The 24,224-nt window shown below is 42.5% G+C and overlaps 2 protein-coding genes across 2 annotated transcripts in view; one reads left to right on the top strand and one right to left on the bottom strand.

Moving 5' to 3' along the window:
- The window catches only part of LOC120845962 (FAST kinase domain-containing protein 1, mitochondrial), a 29,501-nt gene extending 11,825 nt beyond the window's left edge, over window positions 1–17,676 (top strand). Inside the window, exons 3-6 of the mRNA XM_040217528.1 lie at window positions 5,306–5,419; window positions 8,013–8,139; window positions 9,526–9,640; window positions 17,532–17,676. Of these exons, the coding sequence (XP_040073462.1) occupies window positions 5,306–5,419; window positions 8,013–8,139; window positions 9,526–9,640; window positions 17,532–17,621 (446 nt within the window). The 3' untranslated portion in view covers window positions 17,622–17,676. The remainder of the gene's footprint in view (window positions 1–5,305; window positions 5,420–8,012; window positions 8,140–9,525; window positions 9,641–17,531) is intronic.
- Window positions 17,677–21,332: 3,656 nt separating this feature from the next.
- LOC8033118 (cysteine dioxygenase type 1) overlaps window positions 21,333–24,224 on the bottom strand; it is a 100,724-nt gene continuing 97,832 nt past the window's right edge. Inside the window, exons 4-5 of the mRNA XM_029967966.4 lie at window positions 23,324–23,493; window positions 21,333–21,571 (exon numbers count right to left, since the gene is read on the bottom strand). Of these exons, the coding sequence (XP_029823826.2) occupies window positions 21,530–21,571; window positions 23,324–23,493 (212 nt within the window). The 3' untranslated portion in view covers window positions 21,333–21,529. The remainder of the gene's footprint in view (window positions 21,572–23,323; window positions 23,494–24,224) is intronic.

Here is a 24,224-nt window from a genome sequence, read left to right as displayed (position 1 = left end):
CAAGGTGAAACGGGGCTCAGCTACAAAAAAGGCGAGAGTGTAAACAAACAAACGAAGGAAAGATGGGCAAAATGGAACTGGACGGCCACACATTTTTTTTTCTTTTATTGACAGTCTTTTGTGTTTTTTTTAGGATGGGTACTCTTTTTTTACGTATGGCCGTGTTTTTGACTGCTGGGTTTTTTGTTTTTTTTACTGGTGTTGTAATGAAATTACATTTCTTTTTCCATTTTCTTCAAACCTGAACGATGAAGGCTCATTTCCTTCACAGCATTTTAGAAAATGTGCCATTGAAGGCGTCGTCAGGCACGATGCCGTTTTCTCTGCCCTGCCCCCCCATCCCCCCCCCTCCAAGACAAATGACGTTTAAAAAGATGTGGCTGGTATTTTCGGGGGGTGCAAAATACAAGCTTTGCCGCCTCACTTTAAAAAGAGGGGCAAGCAACCCCCCTGCCTCCCCCCTCCAGTTGGTATGCCCATGTACGTCATCCCTCGTCGCACGTGCGTCTTATTCTTTCGATGTTCCTCCGTTCACCATGATAGGTGTTTGACTGGGGTAAAGCACTGGGCATTCTATTTTTAGTTTCCTGTGCTTTAGTACTGCAGTGAAAACAGTATGCCTCCGTACGGAGCTTCGACACTTCAATATGAAAAGTGCTTATTTAGCACTACTATGCATGTCACATTTTCGTGCTTTTATAAAATGTCATGCGACAATACATTCCACCAAATGAACACAACACGTGAAACGGGTTTTACTCTGTTACCCAAACGACACGAAGCGAGCCGACAAGCCGAGGAACCTGTGTTGTACACCTACTGTAGAAAGGTTTCTAAAATGCGTCGACTTCTGTAGAAAACAAGTTACGAAAAGAGCACTGCTTCGGCAAATCAACGATTTCGTTGTGTTTAAGTTTGTGTCACAAAGGTTCAACTGTTTGACTGGAAGGTCACAATCAGGGTGTCGAACCGGAACCGAACCGAACCGAAAACCGGAACAGAACCGTTATTTTCAGCCGAACCGGAACTGAACCGAACCGAAATCTTCGCCGCCATCTTGGAACTGAACCGGAACTGAACCGGAAAAAAATATAACGGTAACCGGATCAAAACGGTTCACGGTAATTTTTTTTGTTAGTATTACAAATTTATTATTTGGGAATAAAAAATTGGCAAGTGTATTCCTCTACGTATTGATCAAATCGTCATATACAGAATTCCAATGTATAATAAATCCTGGTTTTTTGCGGCGCTTTTTTATTGGCACTATGAATAGCCATGTGTCACATCGTCACGTGACGTCATAATGTCAAGACATGCTGTCAAGTAATGTCACATCACGTGACCCCGTGACGTCACGTGACTCACCGCGTAAAGTCGATTCAAATTGAGGACGTCGCTAGATCTATTAACGTTGTTGATACCGTGACGTCACATGACATTACAACTTCGCACTGAGAGTCCCGTGACACCATGATGTACCCGATTGTCATGATTCCGAGTCAAATGCTCTGGTTCATGACAACCAGTATCGCCAAACATTCGGGTAACGGCTCGTGTTCAACTCAAAGATAATGATGGGCCCGAGTCCCACTAGAACTAGAAACAGAAACAAACGAAAGCGACAAGCCTCAGACACATGCAGCATGTTCGCGATGGTACCTTTATACGGCTTTGAGTTGTTCGGTGCTCGCGAAGTTAGCACGAGTGTTTACAAGCCTGCAAATGGTACCATCCTGTGCATGATACTCGTGTTTGAGCATAGCCTTCTTTATTCTACAAAGCCTGTCAAATCGCGAAATACTCTGGTTTAAGGCTAGCCGCTGTCGTTTGTTTCTGCTTGTCGCTTTAGTGGGGCTCGGGCCCCATTATAGCCAAACTAAAACTATATCTGAAGATTAGCCCATGCTCTGCTTTGCCATCTGAAATTGGAAAACAGAAAATTGGAAAACATCTGAAATTGGAAAAAGCAAAGTGGCTGCTTTGCCAGCCCTGCTTATGACTATGATAAACACTGACGCTGCATATATTAGGATCAGATCACGTGGCTGATAGTTCTAATTGCGAGTTGAGGAGGGGAAAGCTTTTTCATTTCTTTCTTTCGACTGTCTCCCATTTCTCGGAGGGGCAAACTAATGGATGCTTTTGCAAGTTATCAACGTCAGGGATCACAACTTAGCGGTATTTATTGAACTGAAGGTAAGAAAAATGCTGCACGAACCCATTTTACATGTATGCACACCATTGAGGCTCCCAAACATGTTTTCGTTATTGCTGAACTGCCTCAGAAAGTTGTACCGAGAATAGAAGTGTTAAAGGGTCTAAATGTGACGTATTAGTTCGACGTTACATGGAACTATTAGTGTGTACGTGAGGGATACCTGAAAAGAAAGATCCTAGTGGCCTCACGGGGATAGCCAAACGTTGGCAGCCGCTCTAAGTCTCACAGGAGTGTCGTTCTCAAGTTCTCCAAGTTTCGACCGCCCTGTATTTTGTTTAACCTTCACAGTTTGGTGCAAAGTAAAAGCAAGGAAGAATTACTGTTAACGAGTGACATAAATATAATTGTCGAGTGAACACCACTCAATACGGAGCAGGCAATCCCTGAGGAATAAAAAGTATCTTGAGGAGCAACTAAAAAAAAAAAAAAGGGAGTGGGGAGGGGGGTAGTTTCAAAGCATACTGTGTCGTAAAGATTCCTCTACCCCGCACTTTCGGCGCAGACTAGAAAGCGTGGCCTGGAAACGATAGTGACAGATGGGTAGTTGGTACAACTTTTATTTGTAAAAACACTCTTGCCAGAAAGAACGTTTTGCCGTGCCAGATACTCGCGCCGTGCCTAACGACGATGCACCAAAAAGAAAAATGTGTGCATCTCAAATACATAGCTTGCACTGAGCGCGAAAATTTTGCAGCGTGCATTTTGCCCCATCGGATTTGATTTTCTCAGCAAGAACAACTCGCAATGACAACCAGTATCTAGTGCGATTACGTCACGTGCAAAACATGTTAAATACTTCAGCTTTCTGGTGAAGTGCGACGTTCGCAACACTAGCAGTAGACGTCCAAGGTGTAAAGTTGTGTAGCATTTATAGCAGTCTCGCGATGATATACGGCAGCCTAATGAAATGTAGCACATGACTGATAAAGAACAGAGTCGTGAAGTAAGGTCCCAAAACAAGTGCACGTAAAACCTAAGATAACATTAGCCTCCCGAGGTAGTATCTCGCGACGTTTCGAGCTGAGGCAAGCTGATGCCCAAAAGTGATTTATATTAGGATTCTAAAAATCTTCATTTGCCCTGCGCGGAATCTATGTTTAATTAGGAATATCATTTTATGCATTTCTATGCATTTCTTTTTGCAGTAAAGCGTTGTGTAAGGGATTATTTAGAAAAAATTGCGTGTCATCTCCTTATTTCTGCACATTTCGTGTATTTGCCTACCGATATATCATGTGACCACAGTGTTTTTTGGCATACCCTGCAACCCAGTATTTTACACTGCAAAACAGCTAACAAAAGCACGTTGCCGAAGACTCAACAGCTGGCGTATTTTCGAGTATCGTCCTTCCGCGTCGGTCTCAGGCGGTTGTGTGAACTTCATAAAGTCAAATTTATCGATGATAATACAAATATACTTAATTCCTGTCTGAATATTTGGCAGCATAAATAGAAGATCCTCACCTCAAAGATATATAAGTAAATGCACCTTTAAATTATCTGAAAGATGTTCTGCAAATCTTTTTCGGCGCTTCTATCCTCTATAGACACGTTATAGGTGATTTGGAAAAGCTTTAAATAATGTTTTTTTTTTTTATTTTGAAGCTAATTTAAATAACTATATGTGTTCCTCACGCATATATAACTTTTCAAATATATAGAAGTTTATTATCGCGTTTTTTATGTGTTTTTATTATCGCATTTTTTACTGGAACAAATGATAGAACTATGACGATTGCACACTTAAACTCTCAGAAAGTGTCCAATTAAGTAGCTTCCGAATCGAGTAGAGCATGAAATCCCACTTTGTTCTATTTAACAAAAATCATGAATTAGAGAGGGTGATGCTTATTTGCAAATGAAATTGACCGGCATTTTGTCAAGAGCAAACCTCAGAACCAGGCTATGCCAGTTTATCCAATATAGAAAATGTTCACATGGGTAAGCACTGTTGCTTACCCATGTTTAGGTCAGATTCGATCTCAGTACGAAGGTGCTCATAGGTTAGAGTGAACAATTTCAGCCACTCCTTTTCGCATGATTCGTCGCCCGCATCATGGTGCTGAGGGCAAACGATGCTAGTTAGAAAAAAACAAGCATTGCGATTGTCGCTTAGTGTTTTTATAAAATATAGAGTGGAAGGACTTGTCCCGTGACTTTCGTGACATTTTTAAAATTATATTGCCTTAAGCTCAGTCGTCTCGTCATCATATATATTGTGAAACGTATTCCGTAAAACGCATTTTATGGTATATATGGCGACGAGGTGCCCATTTCATGATTTTATTCACTGTAATTATTTCTTAGTTCAAGGGCCAAACCACGATTCAACATCTAATACTGCGATACAAAGTTGTACCAATCACGGGTATTTTAGGCAACCTACTTCACTTCGCGAAAACATTTCGATTCAGGTACAATGTATGTGACTCTGGCAAACGAAGGAATGTTGAGTCGTATAAACACGACGTTCTGTATGTTAATGTAGATTTTCCTTTCTTGTTGTGTAGGTATAAATAAAAGAATTTTATAATTTTTGTACCTGAAAATAAAACTGGATTCAACAAACGATAAAAAAAAAAAAGAAAACTATATACTGTAAACGACTTATATTTCGTGGGCTCAATATTTCGCGATTTAGGTCAAAGCTGAAGTTTTGGAATAATTCGCGGGTTGCATTTTTCTCGACGCGGTGGAATCTCACTATGAATTGCAATCTGTTTACATTTTACCGAAATTGTTCGCGGGACCCATTTTTCGCGAATTGTAGGCGATTCGCGAAATTCTCAAAAATAGGTCCTCGCAAAAATCAGATCGTTTAGAGCCGTTAATTTCATGGCCTAAATAGTGCCTATTGACAGAACAACACGGAAAATAAATTCTCAATTTAGCGGTTCAAACCGGTTCGAACCGGTTCGAACCGGTTTGAACCGTTATTTTTTGCGCCCCGGAACTGAACCGGAACTGAACCGAAAGCCGTGAACCCGAACCCGAACCGAACCGATAAAAATATCGGTTCGACACTCTGGTCACAATGCCACTTTGCCATAGTGATTTACGCTGGTGCCTAACGTACCATTGCAGCAATCAAGCGACTGCTCCCACTGCACAGCGAGGTACTGGACTGTCTCGTCAGTGTGCTTCAGGGAAGGCAGTTTGTGCACTGTCACGCCTTCACCCCCTACAACTACTACCTCCGTAAGTACACCAAATATTATGTAATCCTTCGAGCACTGAGATGACCGTGGAAAAAGGGCACTCACTTCAGCAGTTCCGAGATGGTGGAAAGACAACCGTATGCTCATGATTCAAACAGTTCTCGTATGGTTTCTAAACAGACCTATCCTAGTAGTGTCATACTTTGAAGGTAAAGACGCCCATCATGGTCTAGGCATCTTGTGCAAGGGCCTTACAATCCAAAAGGGGAAAAGACTATCATTATAACACATGGAAACAAGTTTTAAAATTCCACTTTCATATGCTCTAAAGGCCTGCTCGCACGCTTTACTTGCTTAGGACTGAGTTCTCACAACATTTTTTACAACGAGAGGACACACTGGGATGCTTGTGCCATCTACGACATGACTCTGGAACTGCATTTTACTAGAGCGAAAGTCAATCATTTAAGGCTGCCATATCTAGGGCATAGACTACTTGAGTTTTGGACACAAGGTTTGTTTCAGTGTTTGGTCTTTTGTGAAATACATCATCGGGAGTATAGCAAATAAGAATACAAAAAAAGCAAAAACAACTTACCAACTTGTTCTTTTGAATTTTGTACTTAAAATTCAAATTAACGTGTCAAAAAAAAAAATATTTTGGCCTTCCTTGAATACTGATTTAACTTGAGATATTTTTGTTCACCGAGGGAATGTATCCCATACTGATGTAAAATTAGGCAGGGATGAAAGTGCTGCACCATTTGTGCCAAATTGCACTATTAGCGAATGTCTGGAGTAGTATATGCTTTGAACTTCACCAATGTTTTATGATTGTGTATGCTTATTTGCAGCTCCAGCGATCTATAGGAGGCGCTCTGGTCAGGCAAAATGGCAGACGAAAGGAGGTCCTTTTCGTCGTTCAGCACGCGGAGCACCACAAATTTTTTGGAATGCAGCATAAAATCGGTGTTAAGGGGAGACACTGCCCAGAAAAAAAAAATTTCTGCAAAAAAGTTGATTTTGAAAAAGGACATATTTACATCCACCAACATCTAGAGAGTATTCCTAAAAAAGTTTAATTAATTTTCACTGCATAGTTATTTTTTTATAAATTATTTTCTGTCCACCAAAGCTAAAGAAAAGGTAGGGTTTGGAGTACTTTGAACGCATTTTTCTCCATTCCACTTTTTGGTATAAATTCCATTTTAGTCAATCTATCGTTTGATAATGGCAAAACAGGGAAGGCTCATTCTTCCCTTTTCCTGACTGAAATTTAATAAGGAATGCGGCTATGGAACTTTTTTGTCACTTAACGAATGTCTTTTATAAAAAATGTTGACATTTTGTCGAAGACACAGAAGACCAAAAAGTTTACCAATTTTGCAGAAGAGAAAATTTATAGGAATAAATTATACTTCTTAGAAAAAACGTTCCATAGCCACACCCTCTAGGCATTCTGCTACATATCTAGTGAATAAAAATCTTGAATATTGTGATAGTTTTCTGACGATAGATTAACTAAACAATGTAGGCGTGTTGCTGATGGAAGCTACTCTAATTTCCTTCTCATTTAACCGACAGACCTGAAATTTTGTTATACACCCTCTAGCATGACCACCAGCCTACTGTGTAAATTTCATTAATTTTAAGACAAGGGTTCAAAAGTTGACCCCCCTAGGGGGTGTGTCCCCTTAATGAAAGAAAAACCAATTTTTCGACGGTAAAAACCTTCTTTTAGTCAGTGCGTAGGAATGACACGGCGGAAGCATAAAATAAATTACTGGAAACGATGTTTGCCTACGAGAACCAAGCAGTGGTAGCAGACGACGGAGTCGAAACGACCTCCTCTTCTGAGCTCCTCGGCGTTGCCGCCATGCGGCATTGGTTTCCCTGGAGTCGCCAATAGATATGCTTGTGAAGAGGAAAGCGTAAAAAATTGCTTGGTATATGTAGCTATTCCTATAGAAAATCGCTACGTTGCCTCACATCATATTTAAGTGAATTTCTGATAACTCAAACTTTTGATATTTCAAACCAAAGTCTGTGGCGTTCTGGCAGCAGTAGTAGTGGTAGTAAACAATCTTTATTTGCCCAAAAAGGTATAGCAACCGACTGAAGCTCACTCCTTCAATTACCCCTCAGATGACGACTTGAACCCTTGGGTCCTGGTGGCGTCCTCAGCCAGTTGGACTAAGTGTTCCTGCACCTTTGGGTCGGTGCAGAGGAGTAGAGCTTCCCAGCTGTCTTGACTGTTGATTTTTTCAAGTAGGGGTTGAGCCTCCCGGTTTATCCGGTTGCGGTCCCACATCTTGTGTCGAAGGTTAGCTTTACCTCTGCAGAGTTTGCAGGTTGGCTTGTATCTGTCTGGATATCACTTGCTTAGTAGGGAAGGACCGGGGTAAGAGCCCATCTGGAGGCGTTGCCATGCCACCGATGTCTTCATGTCTAGCGAGGAATGCGCAGGAGGGTAGTGCAGTCTCGCGCTGTTATGGTGGTCGAAGATGCCTCTGAATGTGACCAGCCTGTCGCCCCCCGTCAATGGTGGCTTCCTTGAGTTTGAATTAATGACAGTCCACTGTAAGCTGAAGGAGACCCTCTAACTTAGGGAGTGATTTCCTTCCCGATTTCAGACTTTGAGTGCATCCTCGACCCCTCCAGACGTCCTGTCGCATTTGTGAATGAGGGAAAGCCTTTGGGGGATCAGCCCCTCTTATCAAAGGACTTGGTCTCATACTCCCTTCCATCCGGGCACCAAAGGTCTGTGTTACTCTTTACAGCCTCGATAGCATCATTTCATTTAATCTCATAACAGGGTCGAGGAACTGATTGGGCTAGTTAGTACATAATTATAAAAACGTAATAGGGTGCTAAAATAGGCAAGGGACACAACGAACAAAGTGCACATTCAAAGGCACTGACTTTAAACTAACAGTCAGTGCCTTGTATGTGTACTTTGTTCTTTCTGTACTTTGTCTATTTTAGTGCAGTTTTAGCTTTTTGAAGTGTAAAAAAAAAAGCATTAAATTGATGCAGAAGTGGAATTAACGGACACAAAAGTACTATATATAGTAACTGAGCTACTTAAAATGATGCTTACATTATCTGACACTAGACTTCATCGTTGTCTAAAAGGGTTCTGAAATCTGTTTTATCAGAAAATGCACCAACCGTCAGTTGACAGCTTTGTAGTGCAGCGTATGTTAGAAAGTGACATTCTTGAGAACTTAACGTTACAAGTCTGTGAACTTTATGGATGACATCCGAGGAAAAAACGAATGATTAATTTGTCTCAACTAAGGGCTTTTCAGCATGTAAGGGGGTACCTAGAAGTTTCTAAGATTGGCAGGCAAAGCTCATCCAGAGACAGTATAGTCTAGGTCATTATCTGGAGCTTACATAGTTTCATTGTGAGTCTATGTGGCAAGTTCCACAAAGATGAGGGAAAGCATTAATCTTTTTATAAGGAGTTTTGTAAACTGGTGTTGGTTTTTTTAATTTTTTTAGAAAGGATGCTTTGACAGCTTTGAAAAAGAAACGAAGATGCCTCAGGTCCATTTTTAAACTATGCGACTCATCACAAATTATAAAAACTCTTGCTTGTTATCACTGATGATGAAATCTAGATTTGCAGCTACAACCTAGAAACAAAGCAGCCATCGACTTGGTCGCACATTGGATCAATTGCATTCGATCCTCATGACATTGCTCCGGCCCGTAAAAGCAGTGTGTTTGCCAAGGTACAAATGGTGTACAAACACAATAGTGTGATGTTTGTTTTGTTTGTCCTCTGCTTGTGGTTCAAGATGCTTGGTCTATGTTCACCCTTACCTAAGTTTTCCTTTCTGTCGGCAGCTTTCTCTCTATAGTTTTCAACGTGGCAGCCCTTTGGGCAGATCCAGCAGGTACTATCAATCACAAACTAATTCCTCCCTTAATTGTGGAAATACATTTCATCAACCTATTCTTATTTATATTTTTAACTTGGAAATTTGTGGATACATATACTTATATTTATGCTCACTGTACACCAGTCTTATTCATGCAGGGTTGAAAATTTTGGGGTAAAATCTGTTCTAGCTAGAACTCTAAATTTCACTTCCCAGTTGGAGAAAGTACTAAAGCTTGCACAAATACAAACTGCAGGGTGGCTGTCATTGTCCTCTGGGAGACAAACTTTTGTGAGAACTTCCCCCAATTGACCGGCTACCAACTGCTGAAGAACAGGCACCTTGAAATTCTGGGCTACAAGCTGGTATTGGTAAGTCCGAACCTGTTGAGCCTCACCCACAAAAGAGCTTCTCGTCATGTTAGACCAGTGTCGGGCTCTTTTCTAAATGTTGCTCGAAAGAGGTCTTGCGATAAGCCTCGTAACAACAGCCAACGACTCGCTAAGCCTCTAGGCAATATTTCAGCTTCTACCCTGAGACTTCATCCGTTTAGTTTTTAGGGTTAGTGCCTCTTCCAGGTTCTAATATTTCTGGGCTTTTCTTAAGGCATCGGTTATGAAACTTTGTGGCGGCCATGTAGGTACCCTTCCAGTTCTCGGCATTGATGCAGTAAAGCTGTGCAGAAGCCTGCAGGCCCTCTAAACAATCATTCACATACTAGAGTAATTGGCTCCTAGCTACGCATCAGTGGGTGGCTCGAATCATCTAAAATAGTGCTTAAGCAGGAAAAACACATTGCATAGAGGCAGAGATGGTCAGGGAATTTTCTGTTCTCTGGGAACCCCTAAGGGTGCTCTGGTGAACCCTATGTTTGAGAGCCCGCGGGTCGCAGCAAGCTTTGTACGTGGAGATTTACGGCATCCATGTGATGTCCAATCTTGGAAAAATTGTAGGGAACCATAAAGTCTTCCCACACGTTTCGAAAGAAGTGTATTTGGTTTTCTTGGCTAAGAATAAAAACGGCACCATTTTATTATTTACGTAAAGTTGCATAGTCGGACGAGTGGGTCGGATTGAAGAAGCTCTGTTGGCACAAGCATGCCGACGCGCTCGACGCATTATCAAGTACTTTCAATTCACAGCTATGTCGAGCATACAACCACCTTCTCGATGGTGAGCTCTAGTGCCGCTCTTGCCGACGGTATTCACTGGCAACAGTGGCTACACATAACTGCTGCATGCGAGAACTAGCAAGAGCCCCCAGAATTTCCGACGGGCACGATTCTTTGGGAAGCAATTCCGAGGTGGCACATTCTCGCACGGCCGGTTCGCACAAACAGCACATTGCCGAAAAACGCAAAGTCAGCTACAACTCAGCACTGGGTTAAGACTGCATTATGCGTGTAAACTGTAAAAGGCCAAGTCACGCATGCGGCGGAGCACCGATAGCATTAAATCGGTGCAGGGGCATTGGGTTAGTGCTGCACCGTATGTGTGAACAGACCTCTGTGGTCCAAGAGCAGCGGTGTGCATCAAGTTCCCCAGTTAAATTTAGCCTGTTTGCATTCTCAACTGTGACTCGAAGATAGAAAGAACTAAAACCTGCTATAACTAAAATTACTTCAAACCACAATCTACCTACCACTCTTTTATAAGATTGAGGGATGGATATATGTCCAATTTATGCCAAGCCTTTTAATTGTTGTTCAGGAAAAGCTGAAATCTGTGCATGCTTCTGTGTTCGTTTTTGTTTTGTCTTTTTATAAACTTTACATTTTCCTATAAAGCAGGGTGATTTCAAATCAGATCGACCAAAGGGTGACTGGTCGACATTTTTAAATCAACTGATGTTTTTATATGCTATTGTCTAGTGTCTGATATAAATGAATCCACATTTAGTTTTGACCAGAAAAAAATTTGGAGACACGAAAAATTCTAAGGCATGAAGAGGTGGACAGCTGCATTAAAGCGGGAGACACATGTACGACGAAACCTTCCGATCCGATGTGCGGACTGCCGGAATGACCTTGGGGGGTGAGGGTTTTCGTAGCATCGGAGAGCGTTGAAAACCCTCGCCTCCGACCGTCGTATTGCGCGGTCGGACGTTGGATCGGACGGTTTCGTCGTACATGTGTTTCGCGCTTAACGCGCACTGATGGAGGGGGCACGTTTGAAAGGGAATAACTAAAAGGATAATTTTAGGATAATTCTATAAGGATAATGTTAGGATAATTCTAATACTTTTTAAAAACAAACTATGGGCACAGCTTGCTTGTAATACGAAGTAATTTTTTTTTTATTTTATTTATTTTTCTAAAAATTGCCAAACATGCCTGCTTGAACGACAAATGGCAAAATTTGGAGGCCTGTATCTCATGAAATAATTTAATCATTATCATATAATTTGCACGTCATATTCTGCTTATATATGGCTATTATATAAAAAAAAATAAGGTATCTGAGTGATACGATAGACGGGATATATTTGGGCAAACTTGGGAAAAAAATCAAACAACAGAAAATTCCTATGCAAATAAAAAAAAAAACACCACTTTCGATTTTTTTTAAGTTTGGGTACCCTGTCATACTCTATTTTGACATTCATTTCTATGAAAAACATGTTGCATTATTTTATACAGAAAGAAGACACAACTCTTCAAAGTAGGGTCCTTTTTCAAAGCCTCCACTTAGCAGTGCCCCATACAAGAAGTGACTCTGAGTTCCAGTTTCAGGAAACTAACCCACATCTTTTATATATTTTTTATTCAGATGAGATCACTGACAACTAGAGCAATTGGTCACACACTTAAAGTGAGGGGAAACTATATACAGCATTTTACATGCAACGTACAAAGAGGTATCATATTAGAGACTAGTGATTCGAGAACAGATGATGCAGTGTGACTGTGAAGTTTTACTTTCCGGTATAATTTACATTTAAAATAAAAGAAACAACCTTACTTCCACACACAAAAGTAAAGACAGAATACTAAAATTGTTTAGGTTAGTTATGTATTTCCGGGGACAAACCATTTCAGGTGAGCGGTGCCACCGCGCCGGACTGTAAGAGCTTCGATACTCTCTGTGTACGAATGGATTGAGGCAAGCCGAGATATTTTATCCCACGCGAGGATAACGTTTCGTGATTCTCATATGGTGATCAGATAAATATTATAAGCTATCGCCAAGTAAAATAGTAGGTTTAATACCTCGGGAAGAAAGCTGTGATAAATAAGGTAACCCTTAATACAAAATGAGCAATCCTTGGGGCATCAAATTCGGCACTTTACACTAAGGCTTTCCTCGATGTACCCATTTAATAAAGTTTCTTCTAACCAGATTCGACTGTCCGTGCTACATATACAGTAAAACCTCGTTATAACAAAGTTGAGGGAGTGGTCGTAATTATTTCGTTATAACCATTAGTTTGTTATAGCCAATGTCCATTTCTTCACTATTAGCAAGCAAGGGGAATTACGATTGCTTTGTTATATCCATTAGTTTGTTATATCCCAATTTGTTATAACGAGGTTTTACTGTATGTCACAGGTTCCATCTGTTGATGACTTTGCACAGCTACCACGCATGCCAAGGCTAAATGCCAGGAAAAGCGCGCGCCGTCAGCCACTCTTCTTTTTCTTTTTGACGATATTGAACAAGCTCATTTTCGTCCAGATACGCAAGATGCACCCAGTTTCTAAAATAAGACGCTTACTATTGTCCTGGCCGTCTGAATTGAGTTTATTGAACGTTCTCTCAGGTTGTTCAGCGTGGTCTGGTGCTTCACAAGTCTGCCAACTCCGTCGCATGCATTTTCCCTTGTCCAGATGCAGAAAATAACCTGTTGGGCTTGTGGGCAATCATTCTGTGCAAACTGGCAAAGCTGGTAGTGATTCTTAAAATGGCTGGCGGCCCCGTCACTTACGTATGTCACGTGCGAGTGTACTGCAACATTGTCTTCAACCCACTCTTTCACTTTTTCTAGAGCCAAGCACGTGAGAGCGATGTCGTCACTCAGGTCCTCACTGATGATAGCAAAGCTGTTTGTAAATTTTCTTGTCGTCACTGCACATGTAAATATTGTAACTTTTTTTTCTTCAGTGGTATGCTTTAACTTTGTCAGGAAGCACGATGGTCCAGTTTTCAGCAAAGTCAAAATGAAAGACAATGCTCCCGCGTTGCATGCAGCTGCTTTTCATCGTAGATCGCTTTATCTTGTGTTTGTCGGATATGGTTGTGAAATATCCAACTTTCAACCGTTACTTGAACGACTTTTAGAAAAGTCTCAAAATCCAATGTTTTTTTGTTTTACAAGGTCGTTGGGCTTCTATGTTGTAAGCACAATCTCTTCATCCTCTGGGATATGAAGTTCCTCAAGTGTAAGAGACTGTTTTTTTGGGCAGTGATCACAGTTTCTTAAAGACAAAGACTTGTTAGTGGGTCGCACAGAAATGCCGAGTTCATTTCCCCAGTGTTGAATGTTGAGCCTGTAACGTTCCCTACAGCGGCAATACAAAGGTAATAATTAGCGCAGCGCACACAAACGCACACTTCCTGGTGTGGAATACATTTGAACCATTTAGGGCGGAAGGAATAAAATTTCGTTAGCCCAATGCCGGAATCAGGATGCTTGTCTTTGTATACACGAAGGGCCTCTCGGATTGAGTGTGTCAGGAAGCACCTTGGCACGAACGTTTTCTCCCCGTCGAGCATGACAGAGGTCACGTCCTTCTGGTTGGGACCTTGGCGCGAATATTGTAGCTTGTCCTTCGTGAAGTACTCTAGGGCAGCAGACACATTCTCAGGGCTCACCTTGCATCTCGTGTAAGGATCCTGCTCATACCACACGCCATGCTTTTCCTTACCTAAAACGTAAACGCTGTCACCATGTTAACCTGTTCTAGGTTAACATGGCGACAGTGTTTACGCCCTATTGTATTTAGCGGGGCTCGAGTATTTAGGGGTTCTGCTCTCTGTTGGTGTGCCTCTTTGTGCCCGATATTATCGCCCGTGACGCCAGCGCGGGGGGTAGGCAACAGGCACGATTGCTCAGCAAACAGGCATCGGCGGCCATATTTTGCTGGTTGAAGCGAACCTCTCATCCTGGACAGCGAGCGGGGAATTGCGAAAAAAGATTGTATCGCCGTTTTGCCAGAACTAGTAACGAGTGTCGTCTGCTACTTCCATCAGCTATTGTGCCATAATCGTAATCTTCACAAGGAAATGATTGTTGCTAGCCACAGAACGCTATCACGCAGAAAGGGAATGCTTGAATATGTTTTTTTCTAGATATAAGTCAGGGATATATATAAGAGAGAGAGATGGAGATATAGTGTAAGAGAGAGGAGCATATAGCGCCGTAGGAAACTAAAGCAAACAAAGTTCCCAATGGCCGATGGCTGCAGGATCTTTTCTCGGATCTCTAGTTCGTAATATGATAGCTCTTTGTACACAGTAGTTTCTCCTCAATTTTAGTGTGTGAACGATTTTTATAGTTATCAATGGCCTCATCTAAATAGAAATATATAAAAGATGTGTGTTTAGTTTCATGAAACTGGAACTTAGAGTCACTTCTTGTATAGGGCACTTAAGTGTAGGCTTTGAAAAAGGACCCTACTTTGGGGAGTTTTTTCTTCTTTCTCAATAAAATAATGCAACATGTTTTTTAATAGAAATGAATGCCGAAATAGAGTATAACAGGGTACCCAAATTTAAAAAAAGATTGAAGGTGGTGTCTTTTTTTTATTCGCATCGGAAGTTTTTTTTGTTTGATTTTTTTCCCATGTTTGCCTAAATATATCCCGACTATCGTATCACTCAGATACCTTATTTCTTTTAAATAATAGCCGTATATAAGTAGAATACTACCTGCAAATTATATGATAATGATTAAATTATTTCATGAGATACAGGCCTCCAAATTTTACCATTTGTCGTTTGAGCTGGCATGTTTAACGATTTTTAGAAAAATACATCAAACATAAATAATATTGCTTTATATTACAAGCAAGCTGTACCCATAGTTTGCGTCTAAAAAGTATTAGAATTCTCCTAATGTTATCGTTTTAGTCATTCCCTTTCAAGCGGGCCCCCTCCATCAGTGCGCATTAATGCAACTGTCCACCTCTTCATGCCTTACAACTTTTCCTGTCCCCAAATCTTTTTTCTGGTCAAAACTAAGTTTGGATTTGTTTATACCAGACACTAGACAGTAGCATATAAAAACATCAGTTGATTTAAAATTGTCGACCAGCCACCCTTTGGTCAATCTTATCAGAAATCACCCAGCACAACCTTGTCATTGTTGTGTTGTCCATGCAGTGCAAAGGGGAATAAATAAATTGAATAGAAAATTTTTCATAACTATATGCAGTGATGTGATTGCTGCGCCATTTGCGCCAAACTGCGCCAAGGGGCTAACCCTGCTACATCCTGCTACATTTCACCGAAATATGGCTAATCTGCGCCAAGCCTGCGCCAAAGGACCAATTTTGGTCGCCTTTCAAAAACGAAACTAAGAACCGTAATTGAGCATGCATGAGCTAGGTGGCACAAGACGCCGCCCGACACAAAGTACCCTGCATCGATCGTCTATTCGGTCTTGCATGATTTTTCCCGTCGTCTTGCGTTTCGCGCTCTCGTCTCGGAAATCTCGTCTCGCGCCTTTTTCTTTTCTTTTTTTTCTTTTTTTCAGCGATAGACGTGGGCGTGTGCGGACGCTCAGACGTTAGTGTGCCGGGTTCCAGCCATGGCGTCATGCTGTGAAACAGAACCACGTTTTTGCGTGGCGAGAGTTACTTTGTGAGCTGAAGCGCTCGCGCGACCACAGTCGCCGTGGTCGCGCGATGTCGTGTGTTGCCGTCCCCACGTCGCTGCAGATATGGCGCTTTCTAAACTGAAACGCATCGACATTCCTGCTCTTGTTTAAATCATACGCTGCTATAAAAATCCCTCTTTAACTCAATTAATGCTTGGCGAAGTTTTGATTACCTAGGTTTCTCTCGGTGGGCTTTCTTTCGAGAGGGACCCCGGTACGTGAAAAATCTGCCGCCAAAGAAAGTTAATGACGAGAAGCAAGCTAAAGCAACGAAGGCAATGTCTGCACGCTGAACCCGCACAACGCGCTTGTTTGTCTCGAGTTCAGTCGTTGCACAAAGCGCTTCAAGAACTTTTTGACCTTGATTCGTAATGTCTTGCATCGATACTCTCAGGTTCTTTTTTCCGGTGTGTTTAGCCTGTACCTCGCCTGCCGGCCTGGCAAGCACGCGCCGCTGGACTTTTTATTGTCGTATGCTGGGCAGTTACATTTTGCATACTATTTTGGGAACCAGTTGGCGACGGAGCGGAGTGGCGTGGTTTCGGTTTCGGTCGAACAGCCGTTGTCTCCGCTCGCGCGGCGAATCACGTGTAACTGCAAGCCTGCCGAAGTTGCCCCCACGTGCATGTGAACATGATTGCACGAGATGCAGCAGCCGGGACGCTTGCAATTCATTGTTTTAGGCCTGGTTCGCACTTACAGCTAATCCGCTGCCGCCGAAGCGGAATCGGCCACGGCAATGCACAGTGGACGCTACGCCCGGCGACCGAATTCTTGCAGATTCGCCCGCCGATTCGCAAGTGTGAACCAGGCCTTAGGTTTGCTTACTTTTTATAAAAATCTGCCACGTCGGGAACCAGTAAAACAATAGCAAGTGTTTTTTTTTGTTTTTTTTTATTTTTCGGCAACGTTTACAGGTTTGTATACTTGTGGGATGTCTCAGCACCACAAACACAAGCAGCGAGTTCCGCCCAACACTTCACATCACAACACAACATAAAGTGGCCTTCGTTTGTCCAGCACTTAAAACAAATATTTATTTTTCTAAGAATATATGCTCCAAAAGTCACTTTTTCTGCTCTGAAACACTGTTTTGGCTGCTCCAAAAGCCACTTTTGCTGCTCCAAAACACTGTGTTGGCTGCTCCAAAGTCCACATTTGCTGCTCCAAAACACTGTTTTGGCTGCTCCAAAAGGTGCTCCAAAATGGCTTAGGCCAATCACATCACTGTATATGCTTAATAGCATTTTCTTTTTTTTTTTTTTAAATTAGTTATTTTAGAGTTCCGTGTATTACTGCACCGCGATATGGATACTTCGGCATTTGAAATGTTATACAAAATTTCTTTCCTAGGTATAGGCTGCACTTGAGGGCCTGGCTAATCAATTGCTGCTTCTTACAAATTTAAGATATGGAAACTAATTCCAAGTTTGATGTTTTGACAGGTGCCCTTCTTCGAGTGGAATTCAATGAAGCTGTCGGAGCGGAAAACCAAAGAAGAATTCTTGCACGCCAAGATCTTTGGTCCAAGCTAGTATAGTTGTTATATTTATTGAAAGAAATAGTTGTATAAAGAGTTTTACAAATTGTTATTTCCACAGTGCCTTCATATCTGAAAATTTTGAGACAAGTCCCAAAACAAAAGCTTTCAAGCGAGACTGCAAGCAGGAAGTCCGACGTTTGTTGGAATTCAGGAGACGTCAAGACTCAAAAAGGACCATTTATGCTGCAAGAAAGAAGGCCATTCCATACAATAACAAAAGCTTTAGATTTCTTGCAAATTATGGGCAGGGTCAACATTACAAATAGAAAAATGCTCAAACTGCATTCTGTTTGGCTTAAAGGGGCCCTGCAAGGACTTTTTTACTGGTTTTTAATTTGCACCGAACCTGAGCGCACTGAACGTAGTAACTTAATGAAACCTTCCTTTTCTCGAATTTCGCTTTAGTTTAAAAGTTATAGGCAAATTAAAATTACAAAAACAAGCAACAAATAACCTCCTTTATGACGTCCTTGGTTGCTTGAGTGGCCGTGAACTAGAGGAGGGGTAGTGGGCTAGCGAGCGCTCATGGCTGCCGCACCCCGTGTCGACGGCTCGAGAGGGCACCACTAAAGCATGTTCTGGATAAGCTGTATGAAGCGGGCAGCCAGGGCGGCTCGCGTTGCATTTGCTGCGCGATTAAACACTGATTCAGCATGACAACACTTCATTGGCCACAAACGACAGCAAACACGGGGTAAATATCAGTTCAGAACGGGAGCCACTTTGCGCTGCCATACCGGGAAACGGCCAAAAAGCTAGCCAAGCTTGCGCCGAAGGCCTTCAGAACGCTTGAAACCGGTCGGATCCTCGAGTCCGTAAACGACCGCAGCACCGCCGCATACATTCGGGACCTTTCTACATTTGCGCCCGTGGGAGCCTGATCCCACTATCCCTTTCTAGTAGTATGCGCCGCCTTTTTTACCGCTGGTTGGCGGGTATGTCGACAGGTCATTTCTGGTTTCCGGACTTTATAAACTGCTCTTGTTTCTTTTCTGATCTAAAATACCGAACAAAAACTGTTTTCATCAGTAATTGAAACTGTTCGCACCACTTATATTTTGTATTTCGACTAAAAAGAAGCTTTTAGCGGCTCTGACCAATAGTAAGGCCAGGGCCAATTACCTCACATTTCGCGTGCTTTCGGTATTGCGAGTCGCCCCCGTCGGTGGAGGAGGTTTCCGCGTCATCCGGTTAAAATATGACGCACTGATATTTAGTTACTCTCTCTGTGCCCGCTGGCTTGCCCGAACCCCAAGAGACGTGGAAACTGCAAAAAAGGTAGACGCTTAAATACGATTGCAGGGCCTCTTTAACAATCCAGGTGGCTTTTTCCAGGACTACAACTTGGATAGATTGGAGGCTCTGCAAGAAGGTATCCTTGAGACATCTGATCATACCAACTGTCCAATCTTGCACCATGCTGAATGCTCGTTTCTAGAGTCTTGTTTGACGTTCATACTAATTTGCCTGCAGATACAGGCAGAGGTTCAATTTAATTTTACAGCGGAGCTGTTAAGGGCTAGTTTTCCGTGGATCGTGTCCCCCACAAAGAAATGTCGACACAAAACTCTGTTTGCCGCCGTCGCTCATAGATGGCAGTAGCTGTTGTTGTTTGTTTGTTTATTGTGGGGTGTCGGGAAGGGGGGAACGGTACCTGTCCAAAGTGTTGTGTTTGCCGGTTGTCTGCTTGCCGCCGTCGCTCATAGATGGCGCAGCCTTTCGAGCCTTTCCACTCTGGTTTGCAGACTTGCAGCCGGCCATTACTTCATTCCCACCATAGTACAGCTTCGCTGGTCTTCCTTCTTCACCAAAGTGGAAAGGCTAAAAGTTACAGCGGAGCTGTTAAGGGCTAGGTTCCCCAGGATCGTGTTCGTGTATGTCGACATAAACCTACCTGGACAGCTACCGCCATCTATAAGTGACGGCGGCAAGCGCACAACCAGTATGGTTTCCGCCGTCGCTCGTAGATGGTGACAACCTTTCCAGCTATAATAGAAGAATGGATAATAGGGCGCGTTGGTGGGAATTCATCATAGGAAACAGTGCAAAAAACAGACGACGACGTAGAAGAAAGCACACAGTGTATCGAGTATAGCTCCGCTGGTCTTCTTTCTTCACAAGAGGAAAGGCTGAACGATTTTTGTTTAGTTTTAGTCTTGATTCCCTCGAAAACACTTGTCTAAAAAGTCCGGACATCTGCATTTTTTTACATATAAATTTATAGAATATTTTTCTCTTACAGAGTTTCTAGTCGGCAACATAAGGTGTTTCCATATGCAAGTGTACATTTCAGCAGTGGGGTGCAGAAATCTAGATAGTGAGGTGAGAATTGAATAAACTATCAAGTTTTTATCTATTTTTGTGTTCAGAAATTGTCATATTCCGTTTCCTATTGCATATGTAAAGATTAATACTATATGAACAAATTTATTTTTCCAAAATTTTAATATGAGGGTTTTGAAAATATTTTACAGGTACAAAATTTCACAACTGGGGGTAGTATATGCTTTTCTTACTAAGGTGAAAATATTTTTCAAATTATGAAATTCACAAAAATTAGGCCTTTGCTAAAAGTAAGTAGTTTACAACATATTATTTTGACAGTTTGCCTCTTTATTTCGTTTCATTTATTTTTCCCTCGTGGCCTGAAGGCATTACAGAGAGGAGTGGGCACTGTAGCATAAATATAAAACTAAAAACAATAAGAAGGTGATGATACAAAATTAGTATAGACGTCATTTAACAAATGAGTAATTGCAGTTCGAAACCACTGGTGCTAGTAATTGTAACTATATGACCTCTACGATCTGCAGTGAAATCGGGGGAAACGTAGTATAGGAATGAGATTGGTAAATGTTTGCCGCAAGAGCCTAGTTTTTTGTTGAACGGGGTCATTGTTCCATAATTCACATTTGCGCCTCGGATGTAATAAGAGACTGTAAAGGGGTCTGGCAATCCTGGCGTCTTACCAGGAGTCTTTTACAACAGTCCCACATGAATGCCCACTCCCGAGAGATCGCCTTTTTGGGCTGAATGTCTATAACGAAAATTTTAAGACAACAAGCCCACCCCCCCCCCCCCCACCCCCGAATTTTCGCTGGATATCGACCACGTAATGTCGGACGGGAATCTCAAACCACGCGATCTGCGGTATTGAACCACGCGATCTGCGGTACGTGTGACAAGCGTGTGTTTGCCGTGGTTTCCCTCCAAGTTATTGCACCGCGACATGCAAATCTGCTGCGTCCACAATTTGTGGTATCTGTTCCCAAGGCATGCAAATTCATTGCTCATTCTTGCGTTGTTGTTTTTTTTGTTTGTTGTGTTCGTCCACTGTTTTCATGCGTGATATTGGCTCCCGTGATATGCAAGTTTGGGATGGTTTCCTGTGTTTATCGCACGGTGAAATGCAAATTCATTGAGTCAGCAATCTGCGGTATCAGTTTGTCACCCACCCTGTATTTTTCACTATTTATCTCTTCACTTTGGGTGGGCTTTCCTTCCGAGCTTTACGGTACAAGTCTGGGACTTCTTTTGTGTCATGGTGTAAACATTATATTCAATGTCTAATTCTAGACTACACCTGCCAGTGTGCAAGAGTTTTCCATTTTGGTTGCCGGTAATGATGAAGCATGCTACACCAACCATGCCCAACAAAAGCTTTCATTTTCTCAGGACAACACCACAAGACTTAACCGTAGTGTAAGGAAGCTGTCATAAATTTTATTAACCCTTTGCGTTCACTTCAAAATGAAAAGCCATTGGATCATTGGATGGTCTGGTGTGTGCTTGTACCCGTGTGGACTTGTGCTAAACTGCATCAAGATTCATAGTCTTTCCCGTTGCCATGTGAAAGAGAGCAGCATGCCTCCTTCAAATTGGTGCCACTTGATGTTCTCTTCAGTTGTTTTCATACTGGATTGGCTCAGAAGATGAAATCATCTGTGCAGTGGAAAGACATCATTAGATTATGAGAATTTACGTTGTGTGCAGCACAATGAAAGGTGCAAGAGTAGAACTCTGCTTGCCGATTTATTCGCGCAGGTGCTAGTGTAAAGAGGGCTTTTTCTAAAGCCATGTGCTAGAGCTTGTCTACTCTACAATGGTGCTCAGAATTGCTGAGATAAGTGCATATGAGCTTCGCAGAGCTTGTAGGGTGGAGAATATAAGGACAGACACTTTCCTTTCTAGAGACGGCACAATGTTACCGTTGCACCCATCTGCAAGAGCAAACTGAAACCTCTTGCGGCAAAGAACTTATATATAACGCAGTCATCACCCGACGTCGCCAGTGTAGGACACCTATACGGTCTAAGCTCGTTATAACAGACCTTTATTTTGACCAAGATTTCGGTCTGTTGTAAAAAGAGTATGTTGTATGCAGATATGAAATGGTAGGGGGGTAGAGGGAAAACCAAGCGAACTTCACAAATCTGTATGTTATATCCAAATGTCTGTTGTAACCAGGTCTCTTGTAATGAGCTTAGACTAGTAAACTACTAGATGAGGTGGGAACTACAAAAAATTAAACGAAGACAGTTCGCGTAGGAATGTGAAAGCATTCCTACATGCAGGGCATTTCTACAAGTAGCACACCATGTCTTCCTCTTTCACATGGAGCTCCGGCGGTGACATCACGTTCCCCCACTGCACAGGCACAGCGCCCTGCCGGTTCCACAACTTCTGTGACGATGCATTTGAGTTGCTGTGCTTTTGGCCAATGGGAGTTCAGGTGCCGTTTTGGCTGCTACAGACATTTTTGGCTACAGACAACGCAGGCTTCGCTCCACGGGAAAGTTAATGCTTTCACATTAATAAAGCTTCTCTACAAGTGCAGTTGCCTATTTGATATACGAGTACAACTACAGCTAATGGCCTGGGAAGGCACAGTCCTTACGTGAAATTTAGGAGTTTTTGGTTTTCTCCTTGGAAATGAACTGAAAAACATCGCAGGGAGGGAGCATTCACACTTTTCACACCACACAAGGGTAACATAATTACAAACAAGGCTGAGGCTGGGGCAAGAGAAAAACAGCACAAACCCAAAGTTTCAAGTGTGGTCCGAAATTCATTTGACAAGAGACTGCTTAAATAGTAACCAAACACAAAAAAATGAGGAAGAAACAGATGATTACAACCACACTCTTTCCACAAATAGGGATGCAGCACCTTAAAGGCTTAGCCAAACAAAACAGGTAAAGAAAACCTTTCCGTTCTTTCCTCCAGCCTGGACTAAACAATGAAAATAAGCCAAATCACAACCTTGAGGACAAACTTGCAGAAACGGTCTAGGCATCTATGTCAAGCATAGAAGTACCGTATTTCGCAGTGTATAGTTCGCAGACTATACATGTTTACAAGTTTAAATTTTACTCAGCACGGACATTACAAGGTTTTGTATTTACCTGGATCGTTCACTGCGACAAGACATGAAGAATTTTAATTTATGTATGATACAAGCTCCTTTGTGAACAGCAGGCATTTGTCAAGATGTGCTGTGTATGATTATTTCTATGTTTGGATTAGGCACGAAGTGCACATTATGCGTTAGGTGTGGTCTATCTAAGGGAAATCTTTCAAGCCGAAATCGGCCCCCGCAGACTACACACCGGGTGCAAACTATAGTCTGCAAAATATGGTAGTTGTGATTGTGCAGGCTGCCTAGAAGAAGGGGGAGGCGCACGTGGCACTTACGAAAGGGGTGCGCTCGCCAAACTTGCTCCAGAAGGTGACCTTGCTGACGCTCTTGTGTCCCGTGCGCTGGTCAAACATCAGGCACTGGTCAAATGGCGGGCAGTACAAGTGCAAGCTGACTGCCTGCTCACTGTGGCTGGGGTTCTCCACACGATGCAGCCCTAGGGAGTCTGAAAGCCATTGAAGGACGTTGGGTGAAAGACGGCATTTGCTGATCAATCTAAGAAGCAACATATTTTTCATGCCCTGGGAAAAGGTCGAAAGCAGAGATGTTCATACCTCATTTGATGCAGGAATTAATCTTAGCTCAGACATCATTTTTTGTTTATGGATATCCTAGAGGCCTGCAGTCATGTGTATCCTGCCATGATTTCTATAGTCGACTTCCGGTCAGAGGACATGCGAAATTGGGTCGAATTGTCCGAAAGTTGAATTAAAATATGCGTGCAAAATTTTGAATATCTGGCACTTCAGATCAGGTGGGCTAACGTTTTTATAATGAGCCGCCGCGCGATGGCGACAGCAGTCGTATATCTTTGCGCGTTCAGTGCAGCAGTGCTTACTGCTTTGCAGCGGTGTTGCAATGGTTGTGCGCACTGGCACCACCTTTGCCGGCAACCATTGCGACTAGCTGCTCCACGCTTGGAAGAGCATGCAAAGTTGGAAGATCGACATCACGAAAACTTTGTCACAAAGGTGATGTCACACAGACAACACCGGAGCGCCAACTGATTTGCATCGCTGTGCCTGCTGCAGAGAACCGCGCGTGCACAACCTTTTAATATGATAGCATTGTTTAGCTTCCCCACCCCAGATTTCTTGGACTTCCTAGCCTGCTTATGCGCAGTAAACCCTTTCAGCTCACATTCTCGCTCACCTTCACACTCGCACCCTCTTCAAA

The sequence above is a fragment of the Ixodes scapularis genome, unplaced genomic scaffold, assembly GCF_016920785.2.
Source record: "Ixodes scapularis isolate PalLabHiFi unplaced genomic scaffold, ASM1692078v2 PGA_scaffold0__279_contigs__length_252992795, whole genome shotgun sequence".
NCBI classification, from domain to species: Eukaryota; Metazoa; Arthropoda; class Arachnida; order Ixodida; family Ixodidae; genus Ixodes; species Ixodes scapularis.
Note: the sequence above shows the minus strand (reverse complement) of the source record. Positions and strands in the feature narration are given on the sequence as shown.